Consider the following 14,766-nt stretch of genomic DNA (forward strand, 5'->3'; position numbering starts at 1 on the left):
TTGGGAACACACACCAAAGCACGCAACAGTCTGACCAATACAAGGGTTGAAAAATTGGTGGCCATCCGGGCAAATTCTAGCCTTTTTGAGCCTGACAACGAGCCATCCTCAACAAGGTTGTTAAGTGACAGTGAAGATGAGGCCTCAGAGTCTGATGTTCAAGAGGTGGACATTGAGGAGGTCCAGGGAGAAGACATGGAAGCCTGAGAGGAAAACAACCAAAGCTTTAGTTTCTAGACTATCATTTTACAGATGTTGAAAACGTTTTTGGGAAATGCGATGGATCATTGGGGATTATTCAATATTCCCTTTTGTTGTTGTTCAGTGAAATCAACCCATGTGAAGAGTCAACTCAATTAAAGTTTAATTCGTAACTAAATTGTTTTTTAAAATGTATTTATATTGGAAGGATTTAATAATTTGCAATTATGTCTACTTATGATAAGGTAAAAAGGTTTATGTTTGTCTCCATATGATAAATATATCCAATGCAAAAAACATAACATTTAAATGGTATTAATATTAATTTGCATTATTTCCGTTAATTCCCATATATTCCCACAGAAAATTTCCACCTCTGAATATTCCCCAAAATGTGCGGAGGCTAACACTACAAGTCTATGACCATAATAATAAACAAGCCTCGGTCTTCCTTATAGAGCAGTAACAGAGACCGTTGGCATAGAAACAGAGACATGACACTCGGTTTAGACCCAATTACCTTCCAGTCAACTGGATACAAGGAAGATGTGGACAAATCAAAGACCCTGCCTGCATTCACCAGTAATTGGGTTGTGCCCACAAAAACACACAGGGAGATCTTAACCAACTGTACGCAATCTTGGAGAGAGAAATCAGGCCATCTGCCCATTTATCCCCATCACACTGCCAGCGAATGTGCCCACCATGCTGCCAGTAATGCCACCCTGAACAAAGCTGTAAACATAGTCTAACATATATCTGACTGCAGTGTCTCTATAACAGAGATTATATTATTATATTATTCTCTCAGTCTAGGGGTTGGGGAGAGAGGTTTGTTATCCAAGTTCCCAGCCACGACAACGTCCTGTGTGTGTGTTGGTAGGAGGTTGGTGTGTATTTGCAAGCGTATATAGAGCGTGTGTGTTCAGGGCCACCTTTGCTCTCACGTGCAGAAGCACAGCTTAGGAACCTTTCCATCAGCGAGAGGAGAGGGCTAATTATGAAGACAGGGAGAGAGAGAGGAGTAGAGAGAGATGGAAGAAAGAGAGAGGGGGGCTGGATGAGAGGTGGGAAGAGGGAAGATGGAGAGAAATAGAAAAAGAGAGAGGGTGGAAGAAAAGATGGGGATGAGAGGAAGGAGAGAGAGGGGAAAGAGAAGACAGGGAGATTTAGAGAGGAAGAGACAGAGGGGCAAGGAGTGCACCTGCCACTCTTTCTACTCTGTTGTTTTCTCTCTCTCTAAAGCACACACACTCTCTCCTCCCACCCTATGATGGAGGATGGCACTGGCACCCTCTCTTCCTCCAACACAGAGAGAGAGAGAGAGAGAGAGAGAGAGAGCGAGAGAGTGAGGGAGGGATATAAGAGGGAGGAGAGAGAGACAAGTAGAGGCAGACTCATTCTGTTACCAGTGCGCTCTGCACTCCTCTCTATGCCAGTACCTCTCCGTGACGCTCCCATACACTAACACACACACACTTTGTTACTGCACGCTACACACTTATCCTGAGGACACACACACACTGACAAAAAGACTGTGCGGTTGTTGAGCGGGAGCGGCATGGAATGGAACCTCAGAAGGATGGACAGTGAACTGAGACAGATCAACCCAGACCTGCTGCAGCCTAGCAAGAGCATCAAGAAGCCCTCCTCAGGCACCATCACTCTCAACGTGGGGGGCTTTCTCTATGCCGCACACCGCACCACCCTCAGCCGCCACCAGGGGTCAGTGTTGGAGGAGCTGGCCAGCGGCAGGAAGCCCATCCAGCACACTGACTCCATGGGAAACCCCTTCATCGACCGTGACGGCCCCGTGTTCAGACACATCCTCAACTTCCTGCGGACCGGAGACCTGCAGCTGCCCGATGACTTCCGAGAGGTGGGCCTTCTGAGAGGAGAAGCAGAGTTCTACCGCCTCAGTGGATTGGTGGAGGCCATTTCAGAGTGGGAGGGGATGCGGGCGGCGCAACGGGAGCCCGCCTTCCTGGAGGTGACTGACGAGAGGTCGCAGGGCTTCAAGGTGTACTGTAGCGACCCCTCCTTCATCGACAAGATCAAAGGGCGCCTGGTTCAGATCTCAAAGAGCCGGCTGGACGGCTTCCCAGAGGAGTTTGAGGTGTCGTCCAACGTGATCCAGTTCCGCCACTTCATCAAGTCGGACCCTGGCTCCAGGCTGGTGCTGAAACAGGACAGTACCTTCCTGTGTACCCTGGAGTGTCTGAAGCTAGAGACGGTGATGCTGGCCCTGAAGGCTGGCTTCTCTCTAATCAGCTCTCTGGACAGCAGCAAGGGATCTGTGGTGGCCGCAGAGGCTTTGCACTTTGTCAAGTAAGAGAGGGTGGGGAGAGGCAGGGAAGAGGGAAAGATGGGGGAGAGGGATCAGGAAGGGAATGAACAGGGAGGTGGATAGATAGGGGAAGACTGGGAGAGAGGGGGGCAGGTACAGTAGGTAGTGAGGGAGACGAAGGGATGAGGGAAGGAGAAAGGTGTCTGATTCCAGATTGACCCCTAGCCCCTAGATTGAAACTGATGCAGGACAGTCATTTCTCTGCACTTTGTCTGGAGTCCAACCTCAGAGAGTCAAGAGAGAGCATCCACCTCCTTGACCACCCTCACTGCTGCAGGACAGAACACAACACAACCTCTCAGAGGATCAGTCTCCTACTGAATTACGCATACATAAGCTGCTTTTTCCATCCAGCTGCTTCCCCTTCAAACTAGCCTTAGTGCACCGTGAGGTATTACAGTGTGTGTTTTCGGTTGCTGTGTTTTGAGTTGAGTTGTGTGACCAAGCCTTTCTCTGGATTCTGAGGGGAGAGGTACAGTTGAACACTGTACTGACTGACTGACTGTTGCTGATCATTGGACAGAAAACTATTGTTTTATTGCAGCAACTTGTCTGACTAGATGGAAGGGAGGTCAGTGTGAATGCCCTGCAGCAGAGAAGCACAGAGAGTTTAGACCCAAAGGTTCAAATCTAGCATGACACTAACATTGTGATTGTAAGTGCTGTGAGTGAGTAAGTGACAATGTGTGTTCTTTTGGATATGTGAATGTTTTGTTTCACACAAAATAAAAGTAATGAATATCGGCATGATTATATTATCTAATATTTTCCACAAGTCATGCTGGCATTTGTGTCTACTCTACTATATACAGTACAAGGAGACTTGTATATCATATTTAATTGCATCAACATTATGACAGTTCATTAAGGCAGACAGAGCTGACCATAGCGCTTTAATAGAATAGACTGGGAACTAATGTATCAGACGTAGAACTATAATAGAGTTAGCAACTTAGAAAGTCAGCTTCGTGTACTGGAACATGCATCAGTGCCCAACATCCCAACGCAGTAACCTCAAACCAAACCCTCAACAGACATGCAGTGTTTTGACATACAGATGTAGGATCTTCATTTGATCACCATTGCAGAACTTTCCTTCAATTCAGGAAAAGTAAAACATGCAGTGTATTTGAGGCTTTAAAAAAAGCTTCTGAAGTTTATAATTTCCACTTTGAAATTTCAGACTTGATTTATCCTTAAGAAAAATGTATCAACCCCTACAAAAATGTAAATGATTTATAATCCATATAATAATTCACATTTCCTGTTTCTGAAGGATTATTTTCCTGCTGTAGCAAACTGGCTCAAATTAAGATCCTACATCTGTAATGTAATAACCTACCTGAAAGGATCATAATCAAATCTGAATTCCTATATGAAATCTCTTTTCCCATTTCGCTACATTTATACTTTTTTTTATTTAACTGGGCAAGTCAGTTAAGAACAAATTCTTATTTACAATGATGGCCTACCCCGGCCAAACCTGGATGACGCTGGGCCAATTGTGCACCCCCCAATGGGACTCCCAATGACGGCTGGACCTGATACAGCCTGGACTCGAACCAGGGACTGTAATGATGCCTCTTGCACTGAGATGCAGTGCTTTAGACCGCTGCGCCACTCGGGAGCACCATGTTATAAGCCAACATTTCATATAGGAAGTGATGACTGGTGAGTGATATCAGTGATGGACAGTTGTGCTGGTGTCTTCATCCCAGGGTCTCTGGGACTTATGCTCCCCAGACCGTGGAGACTATTGATATTTTAAGAAGTGGGTCAGGAAGGCAGTTCAATAAACGCTGCTCTCTTCCCTCAAGGTGTACCTCTTTTTACATAAATATCTCAACCTTTTAAATGTGTAGTACTATCCATTTTTTCACTATGCATTTAGACAATATACTACATTCCACAACAAGACTAAACATAATGAATCAATAATTGTGTAGTTATTTCCCAAAACTCTGCTAGAAGGGGTTGTTGTTGAGCAGTGGGTCCAGTATTCCATTAAATGTTTGTACCGAGTACTGGTGGTAGAGTATGATACGGTGCACCACTGACTAAGCAGACACGTTTCCTTTAGTTTGGTCTTAAACAGAGTTCCCCTGCCTCCCAGTGCTAATTGTTTCACCATCTTGTAATTCATCTCTGACAGAACCCTTCTGACACAAGGCAACAGATGGTGCGAGAACAGAATATTAGGAACTAAAATAACCAAACTCAGTCTATGTTTTAAGTACAGTAGCTATAGTGTTGACCACATCATACGCCCACCTCGACTTAGCCTGCGTCTCACACACCCCAGAAACCATCTTTTGTAGCACGCTCCTTCTTCAGACCTACAGCCCCCTACTCATGACACACACAGTGAACACTGTCTCTATGTTTCATACTACTGAACACATCCCTTCTGATCCACCACAGCAGACTCAAGCTCCACGCACGCACGCACGCACGCACGCACGCACGCACGCACTCTTCTGGCATTGGAGAAAACACGAGGCTCCCGGAGCCAACAGTATGCTGAGGGGGACATCAAACCTAAGAGCTTTTTAATTGCAGCTAAGACCCATCCATATTTGATGAGGTACCACTGTGCCTATTAGCTGTTAGCTCAGATTGGTGAACATCTCAGCCACAGGTGGCAGACAGAGTGAGAGAGAGATGGAGGAAGAGGGGGAGAGGAAGAAGCAGTGGGAGCAGGGATAGAGGGGTGGGGGTTAATACAGAACTAGAGAAAAATAGAGAGAAAAAGACAGAAATACAGAGAGCACACAGCTTATTAAAAAAAAGAGGCAACCCATTAACTGAATATTATTCAGATTAATATTCACTGTTTGTCTCCACACTGACATTCTTCCCTCTAACACACACACACACACCGAGCCTGTACCTTATGGCATTAGGTGTCTGCATGGCTATGCGTAACTAAGGGAAACAACTAACATTCCTAACTATCCTTACCCCTGGAATGATTCTAATGGACGAGTCAACTACAGCCAACCTAGACTGACAAGAGGCCAAGGCTAGAGGGGGAAGCGGGATATAGGGGGAAGAGAAAAAGAGAGGGTAGAGGGAGAAGAGGCAGAGAAAAAGATGAGGAAGAGGCAGAGAGAAAGAGGGGGCAGAGAGACAGAGGAGGAAGAGGCAGAGAGGGGAGAGGGGGAAGAGGAGAGTCAGAAAGAGGGTAGAGGAGGAAGAGGCAGAGAGGGGGGTGAGGGGGAAGAGACCAAGAGAGGGAGGTATAGAGAGAGGAGAGAAAGAAGGGAGAGAGAAAAAAGGCAAGGAGAGAGGAGTCAGATATGAATGGCAGAGAAAGAAAGGCAGATGAAAAGAGAAAGAAAGAGATGACAGGGAGAGAAAGAAAGGCAGAGAAAGAGACACACACACACACAGCTGAATCAATCACTTTATAGCGGAGCTGAGCCACATGCTGCGGTCTCTCAAATAAATCACCAGCCTTCAGTAAGCACTAAATAACCTCTAAACCTCGATATTCTAAAGAATATCTGTACATTCTAAAGAATATTTTTATGTTTTACACAGGCCCAATATATACACACAACTTGTACATTATCTACGCAATACATACACTCCCCTCCACATGTATTTGGACAGTAAAGCTACATTTTAAAATGTGTCTCTACAAAGCATTTCATATTTTAGAAATAACTGTTCATAATAGGTGACAGTACAGAATGTCCGTTTTTATTTGAGGGTATTTTTATACATATCTGTTTTACCGTTTAGAAATAAAGCACTATGTATCTAGTCCCCCAATTTGAAGAAGTCATAAGTAAGCTAATTGGACAAATTCACTTATAGTGTAGGAACATACGCCTCCAGAAATTCCTACGTTTTTCCCCTATAAATTGTTGATTATTTGTGTACTTGTTTGACATTTTACTGCATTGTTAGGAGCTAGTAACATAAGCATTTCTCTGCATCCTCTAACATCTGTTAAACTGTGTGCATGGCCAACAAACTTTGAATGGATTTTGATTTGACCTCCCCTGTTATTGGTAATGGGGAGAGGATAGCATGTTTTGTTGTCGCCTCTGAACGGCATCTCGCTCATCATAATTCATGATTTTTTTATCACGTCATTATCAGGATTCATTTTGAAAGTATTTTCGAAACATCTACTCAGAAAGAAAATTACTCCAGTCATCATTCCCCATTCAGTTACTGTTGAACAAAACATAACCCAAAACACAACCAAAACAAACTTCAAATGCATCTGTAGTCACAAGCTTGATATAGATATTTCGTAAAAGTAAAAGTAATCCACATTTAGTTACGTTACAGCCTTATTCTAAAATTGATTTAGCAGTTTTTTCCCCCTCAATCTACACACAGTACCTCATAATAACCACTGCCTGGTATGGAACTATGGAACTGCGCGGCCTCCGACCGCAAGGCACTACAGAGGGTAGTGCGAACGGCCAGGTACATCACTGGGGCCAAGCTTCCTGCCATCCAGGACCTCTATACCATGTGGTGTCAGAGGAAGGCCCTAAAAATTGCCAAAGACTCCAGCCACCCTAGTCATAGACTGTTCTCTCTGCTACCACACGGCAAGCGGTACCGAAGCGCCAAGTCTAGGTCCAAGAGGCTTCTAAACATCTAATCAAATGGCTACCCAGACTATTTGCATTCCCCCCCCTCTTTTACACCGCTGCTACTCTGTTGTTATCATCTATGCAGTCACTTATCTCTACCAACATGTACAAATTACCTCCATTACCTTGACTAACTGGTGCCCCCGCACATTGACTCTGTACCGGTACACCCCTGTATATAGTCTTGTTATTGTTATTTTACTGCTGCTCTTTAATTACTTGTTACTTTTATTTCTTATTGGTATTTTTTTTTAAACTGCATTGTTGGTTAGTAAGTAAGCATTTCACTGTAAGGTCTACACCTGTTGTATTTGGTGCATGTGACAAATACAATTTGATATAGGTGGATATCCTGTACCTGCTCTTTACATGACAGACTGACCAGGTGAATCCAGGTGAATCCAGGTGAAAGCTATGATCCCTTATTGATGTCATCTGTTAAATCCACTTCAATCAGTGTAGATGAATGAACAGAGACAGGTTGAAGAAGGATTTTTGAGTGTGTGGATTGCGTGTGTGTGCTATTCAGAGGGTGAATGGGCAAGACAAAAGATTTAAGTCCTCCCTTTGAACGGGGTATGGTAGTAGGTGCAAGGCGCACCGGTTTGAGTGTGTCAAGAACTGCAACGCTGCTGGGTTTTTCACACTCAACAGTTTCCCGTTTGTATCAAGAATGGTCCACCACCCAAAAGACATCCAGCCAACTTGACACAACTGTGGGAAGCATTGGAGTCGACATGGAATATTTGAAGCCTTGTAGTCCATGACCTGGCGACTTGAGCCTGTTCTAAGGGAAAAAGAGGATGCAATTCAATATTAGGAAGTTGTTCCTAATGTTTTGTACACTCAGTGTATATCAACGCAGACAGCGCTAATTGCGTCCATTAATGATGTCATTCCTACAGAAGCCATGCGCGGAATGTCAGTAGTAGTTGGTTCATGTAATTTTATGTCTTTAAGTGTTTTATTTTTTTCTGCGTTCTGCACAGCTCTGGCATGCAGCAGGTATTGATTAAGAGGTTGCTTAGCAACAGGCTACAGAAGCTGGCAGTGAATAGGCTCAGCTGTATGTACTGTTAGAAAGCCATTCCTCCCTCTTGCTCTTTCTCTCACCCCCCCAACCAGCTCTTTTTTTCTCTTTCATCCCTCCCGCTCTCTCCCTCGCTCTTCGTCTCTCTCCCACTCCTACAGGTTGTGGTTTTCTCAGTAAGTTTTTAATTGCAATTGGTCAGGGGTGAAACTACTTCCCTCTAATGTTCCAGTAGTTTCAGAAGCTACGGTAAACAGAGCAGCCAGGTCTGGTGAGCAGATCATAGATATTCTCCCTGTAGAGAGAGACAGATCATTTTTAAATAACACTCTGTACTCTGCTATTACTGCAGACACGCAGTCAGCCAAGACCCCTTTGACTCTGTCTGGAGATAATCATACTGCATTACACACAGCAGAAAGAGCCCACCTGTTGTGGAGTGGATGAGTGATGCTGATATACAGTACACAAATCCAGGCTGTCTCCTGAGTGCATCTAATTGCTTTGAGCAAAATTCCCTGCTGTCATGTCCTTTGTCGGTTTGTCTGTCTTCGCTGCCTCCATCTCTTGTAGGATCAGATGCAGCTTGTAAGAAATGTAGCAGTCTGAATCCGAGGCAGTGAGTACGTTTGGGCCATCAGAGAGGTTACATGGCACGATAGAAAAATCTTAAGCTAATTTCCTGCAATTATACACCTGTCTCCATGGAGCTGAGATTTTATTTAGCAGTTTTAAAGCAAATTGCCTACAATTCTATACATTTTGCCATGTAGCTGAAGAAATTTGGCATTAAAAAAAAAATAATAATCCCTGATAAAGTGATACCATTTCAAGCCCAAAGCTTCATGTATTCATTTTGGACCGGATTCATCACCGTGCCTGTTGTGTACAGTAGCCTACAGTATTCTAGGAATAGGTCTTACCTAGCCCCATTCACCAGAAGTTCTGCAGTCAACACATTTATATTAACTACAAAGATCAAAGAGCCAAACCCCCTCAGACCTGCTCAGATCTCTTTCCAGTCTCTCTACTGGAGCTGTCATGTGATTATTGCCAGGCAGAGAACTGAGCTCCTGTCTCTCTGTCTGTTCTGTCCTTGTCTGTAATGAGAGTAGAAGCCAAGTCCAGAGTGGGAGGGATGGCAGACAGTTTCCCTGCCCTCTCCTACTGGACATGTCTCTACTCTCCAGCTCAGCTCTAGATAGAAGACCTCATTCAATTCATCAAGCAAGGGCTGTTGCTGGAATAGAACAAATATGCAGTGTCTGGGCTGAGAAGCTGGGTGGATGTGCCGAGGTTGGTGTGAAAACTACCAGCCCAGGTCCAGATGGACATCATCCAGCCAGAAGTGGCAGCAGCCTATTGTTTAGGCAGGAAAAGTAATTGTTTCTCAGAGAGACGTTGTCGCCTTTTGCTCTCTCAAAGGAGTCACGTGTTGCCAGGAATAATCAGCAGGAAATGTTCACACACAGACAGTCAGCTGACTGAATAACTGCCTGCCTACTGTTCCACTATGCCCTCGATGGAATGTGCACCATCTTTAGCATATACAGGGAATTCGTAAAATATTCAGACCCCTTCACTTTTCGAATCAAATTTTATTAGTCACATGCGCCGAATACAACAGGTGTAGACACAGTGAAATGCTTACTTATGAGCAACCAACCAACAATGCAGTTTCAAAAAATACTGACAAGAATAAAAGTAACTAGTAATTAAAGAGCAGCAGTTAAACAACAATAGCGAGACTATATACAGGGGTGTAACCAGTACAGAGTCAATGTGCGGGGGCACCGGTTAGTTGAGGTAGTATGTACATGTAGGTAGAGTTTGAAGTGACTACGCATAGATGACAACAACAGAGAGTAGCAGCGGTGTAAAGAGGGGTGGCAATGCTAATAGTCTGGGTAGCCATTTGATTAGATGTTCAGGAGTCTTATGGCTTGGGGGTAGAAGCTGTTTAGAAGCCTCTTGGACCTAGACTTGGCTCTTCGGTACTGCTTACCTTGCGGTAGCAGAGAGAACAGTCTATGACTAGGGTGGCTGGAGTCTGACAATTTGGTAGGCTCGTGTGGTAGGCTCGTGTCACTGGGGAGCTCTCGGCTGTGCTTCCCGTTGTAGTCTGTAATGGTTTGCAAGCCCTGCTACATCCGACGAGCATCAGAGCTGGTGTAGTACTATTAAATCTTAGTCCTGTATTGACGTTTTGCCTGTTTGATGGTTCGTCAGAGGGAATAGCGGGATTTCTTATAAGCTTCTGGGTGAGAGTCCCGCTCCTTGAAAGTGGCAGCTCTAGCCTTTAGCTCAGTGCAGATGTTGCATGTAATCCATGGCTTCTGGTTGGGGTATGTACGTACGGTCACTGTGGGGATGACGTCAGTGATGCACTTATTGATGAAGCCAGTGACTGATGTGGTGTGCTCCTCAATGCCATCGGAAAAATCCCGGAACATATTCCAGTCTGTGCTAGCAAAACTGTCCTGTTGCTTAGCATCTGCTTCATTCGACCACTTTTTTGTTGACTGAGTCACTGGTGCTTCCTGCTTAAATTTTTGCTTGTAAGCAGGAATCAGGAGGATAGAATTACGGTCAGATTTGCCAAATGAAGGGTGAGGGAGAGCTTTGTATGCGCCTCTGTGTGTGGAATAAAGGTGGTCTAGAGTTTTTTTTCCCCCTCTGGTTGAACATTTAACATGCTGATAGAAATTTGGTAAGACGGATTTAAGTTTCCCTGCTTTAAAATCCCAGGCCACTAGGAGCGCAGCCTCTGGGTGAATGTTTTCCTCTTTGCTTATGGCGGAATACAGCTCATTGAGTGCGGTCTTAGTGCCAGCATCGGTCTGTGGTGGTATGTAGACAGCTATGAAAAATACAGATGAAAACTCTCTAGGTAGATAGTGTGGTCTACAGCTTATCTTGAGATACTCTACCTCAGGCAAGCAAAACCTCAAGACTTCCTTAGATATCATGCACCAGCTGTTATTTACAAAAATACATAGTCCGCCGCCCCATGTCTTACCAGATGCCGCTGTTCTATCCTGCCGATACAGCGTATAACCAGCTAGCTGTATGTTGATAATGTCTTCGTTCAGCCACGACTTCGTGAAGCATAAGATATTACCGTTTTTATTGTCCCGTTGGTAGTTTAATCTTCCGCGTAGGTCATCAATTTTATTTTCTTAAGATCGCACGTTTGCTAGCAGAACGGAAAGCAGTGGCGGTTTATTCGATCGCCTACAAATTCCCAGAAGACAGCTTGACCTCCGGCCCCTTTTTCTCCACCTTCTCTTCACGCAAATGAGGAGGATTTGGGCCTGTTCCCGGGAAAGCAGTATGTCATTCACGTCGGGCTCGTCGGACTCGTTAAAGGAAAAAAAGGATTCTGCCAGTTCGTGGGGAGTAATCACTGTTCTGATGTCCAGAAGTTATTTTCAGTCATAAGAAACAGCAGCAGCAACATTATGTACAAAATAAGTACACAAATAAGTTACAAACAATGCAAAGAAACAAAAAAACACAATTGGTGAGGAACACCGGCGCCATCTTATATCGACCTGTGGATGTGCCCTCTCTGTGTTCTTTGAGAATCATCCAATAGGGGGGCGCTAGAGAGCGTGCTATGGAGTAGACGTGCATTGCTAGAGCTCCGCTCAATTTTGAAACAAATTAATATTTATCTTAACCTCTCACAACCTATAACTTCAAACAAATATGACAAAAGGAAAAGGCAACAAAAAAGGGGGCGCTAAACAAGATAATTGGAATGAGATAGACAACGAACCAATTTCAACGTCGCCGACCCACGAGGAGCTAGCTGAAGAGGCTAGCTTCCAAGAGTTCCCCACAGAACCTACTCAAAGTGACATACTGGCTGCCATAAACGCACTAAGCAAGAAGGTGGACACAAGGTTGGCTGATATCTCAAAGAGTATTGGGACTTTGGCCGAAACTGTGAAGGCAACTAAGGGAAGGGTGCACGAGGTTGAGCAGACGACAATCGATCACGAGGCCAGGCTACAGGACATAGAGAAACAGTGCGCAACGTTCAAAAATGACAACAAAACCCTGAAGGCCCGACTGGAAATGCTCGAGTCGCATTCAAGACGCCAGAACATCCGAATATGTGGGATCCAGGAGGACACTGAGAAAGGGAAACCCACTGAATTTGTCTCGGAGCTGATACCGGCATTGCTGGGGAGTGAACACTTCAAAACGGCCATCCTGATCGACCGCGCACACAGAGCACAGGCAACGAAGCCGGCCAAGGGCGGGCCACCAAGGCCATTCATTGTAAGGCTGCACTATCCCCACACCAGGGATCTCATCCTCAAGCTGGCTAGTCAAAAGTTCCCCCTTAACTACAACGGAGCCAGGGTGTCTTTCTACCCAGATCTTACCTTGGAGGTGAGGAACCAACGGAAAGAGTATGATGAGGTACGCAACAAATGCAGGGCGGCCAACATCCGATATGGATTCCTCTTCCCAGCCCGGTTTAAGGTGACAGTCGAGGGATCAACACGTACGTTTGACAACGCAAAAGAGGCCGATCGGTTCTTGACAAGCAAGCTCCCCGGCTGAGGATACAGAACGGCTGTGCCAGCAGGCTAAATGGCCAAATACAGGCCAGGAATGTGTGTGAATTGAATTTCCGGCCTATGTCTTTTCGATCAGAAGATCAGAAATTGGGACTTATATGATAGGTGAGATGTTGTGGCTAATATAGCATTGTTTGGCATGTCATGTTTTAACGCCACTCACCCCCTAACGTGAGAGTTAAGTTAAGTGTTATTTAATATTAGTTTATATGCGGAGCATCTATAGACGACGAGTTAGTTCAAGCTTTATGTCTAGACACCCTAAGGTTTGTGTGTTAGTCAAGGAGCGCTTCGTTTGGGGAAGTCACTCAGTAAAGGGACGGGTGGAGGGACGGGAGGGGGGATGGGGTCTGTGTTTTATGTTTTATGTTCACGTTTATTAGTACAGGTGGCATGACAAGCTCCCGCACGGCGGGACGTTTTTCTTCAGGGTTTTGTTTGACAGCAGCAATTTGCTTTAAAATAAGAAATGCCACATAGTGACCGAGCACAGAGTAGACCAGGTGGAATAAAGATAGTCAGCTGGAACTGTAATGGATTAGGGCATGTCGTGAAACGAGCTAAGGTTTTTTCTCATCTTAAATCACTGGGTGCTGACATAGTGCTTCTTCAAGAAACTCATATTAAACGCTCCGCGCAGGCCAAGCTACGAGTCGGCTGGATCGGTCAGATATACCAGTCTAACTTTGATGCAAAAGCGAGAGGGGTAGCAATCCTGATAAGGAAAAACATTCCTTTTGTTTACTCAACCTCGATTTCAGATCCTAATGGTCGGTATATTATTGTGGCTGGTACACTGAATTCAAAACCAATAACCTTGGTCAATTTATATGGACCCAACTTCGATGATCCATTATTTTTTCAAAGGGTATTTAAGGCCATACCAAATATCTCGGATACAAGTGTTATTGTTGGAGGTGACTTTAACTGTACGTTAGATCCTCTTTTAGATAAACAGCTATCAAGGTCACTTCAACAATCAAATGCCAGTGTCTGTCTAAATACATTGATGACAAACCTTAACATTGTCGATATTTGGAGACTGACGCACCCAACAGACAGGGATTATTCTTTCTTTTCATCAGTTCATAAATCATATTCCAGAATTGACTATTTTTTGTTGGACTCCAAACTAATTTCAGCAGCTGAGTCGGTTACCTATCACCCCATTCTAATTACGGACCACTCTCCTCTGTCCATGGTGCTGAAACTCGACAATATGTCGACAGGTCGGCGACCGTGGCGCTTAGACGCATACCTGTTGAAAGATGAGGCTTTTTGTCAGTATTTGAAGGAGCAGATTGCCTTTTTCCTCAGTACTAACGACACGGGGGATGTTGACGACTCCACCCTTTGGGAATCTCTAAAGGCTGTGATTAGAGGTTACATTATTTCTTATACATCAGAGAGGAAGAAACGTGCCAATACTAGGCTGAGAGAAATTGAAAGAGAGTTAGGGGAACAGGAGAACGTTTTTAGGACAAATTCCTCGTATACAGTCCTTGAGAAGATCACAAAGTTAAAGTATGAATACAATACCATCCTTTCGAAACGGGTGGGCTCTTTACTTGCTAGAACGCAACAAAGTTATTTTGAACTGGGGGACAAACCACATAAATTATTAGCAAGACAGCTAAGGCATGTACAAGCATCTAGAGCTATTCACAAAATAAAAGACAAGAAGGGTAAAATAGTAACAGATCCGCAGGACATTAATAAATGCTTTGCGCAGTTTTACTCAGAGCTATACCAATCAAAATGCGATGCTACTGATCCACAAACTATGGAACGCTTTCTCGCTGAATGTGAACTTCCTAAACTAGACAGGGGGGCAGCTGCCGCACTCGATGCAGGGATAACCTTAGATGAAATTAACACAGCGATAGCACAATTTCCAAACAGCAAGGCCCCTGGGCCCGATGGATATGTAATAGAATTCTATAAGAAGTACTGCGCTAGTCTATCTCCACTTAT

At 44.6% G+C, this 14,766-nt stretch overlaps 2 protein-coding genes across 2 annotated transcripts in view; one reads left to right on the top strand and one right to left on the bottom strand.

Annotated features, from left to right (window-relative positions):
- Positions 1 to 14,766, bottom strand: part of LOC139546557 (general transcription factor IIF subunit 2-like) — a 41,032-nt gene that overhangs the window by 15,177 nt on the left and 11,089 nt on the right. The gene's annotated exons all lie outside the window — the stretch shown is intronic.
- LOC139546558 (BTB/POZ domain-containing protein KCTD4-like) lies at positions 1,579 to 3,292 on the top strand. The gene has a single exon (XM_071355080.1). The coding sequence runs from the start codon at positions 1,763 to 1,765 to the stop codon at positions 2,531 to 2,533; it is 771 nt and encodes a 256-aa protein (XP_071211181.1). The 5' UTR covers positions 1,579 to 1,762; the 3' UTR covers positions 2,534 to 3,292.

This window comes from Salvelinus alpinus, chromosome 20 (genome assembly GCF_045679555.1).
Source record: "Salvelinus alpinus chromosome 20, SLU_Salpinus.1, whole genome shotgun sequence".
Taxonomy (NCBI): domain Eukaryota; kingdom Metazoa; phylum Chordata; class Actinopteri; order Salmoniformes; family Salmonidae; genus Salvelinus; species Salvelinus alpinus.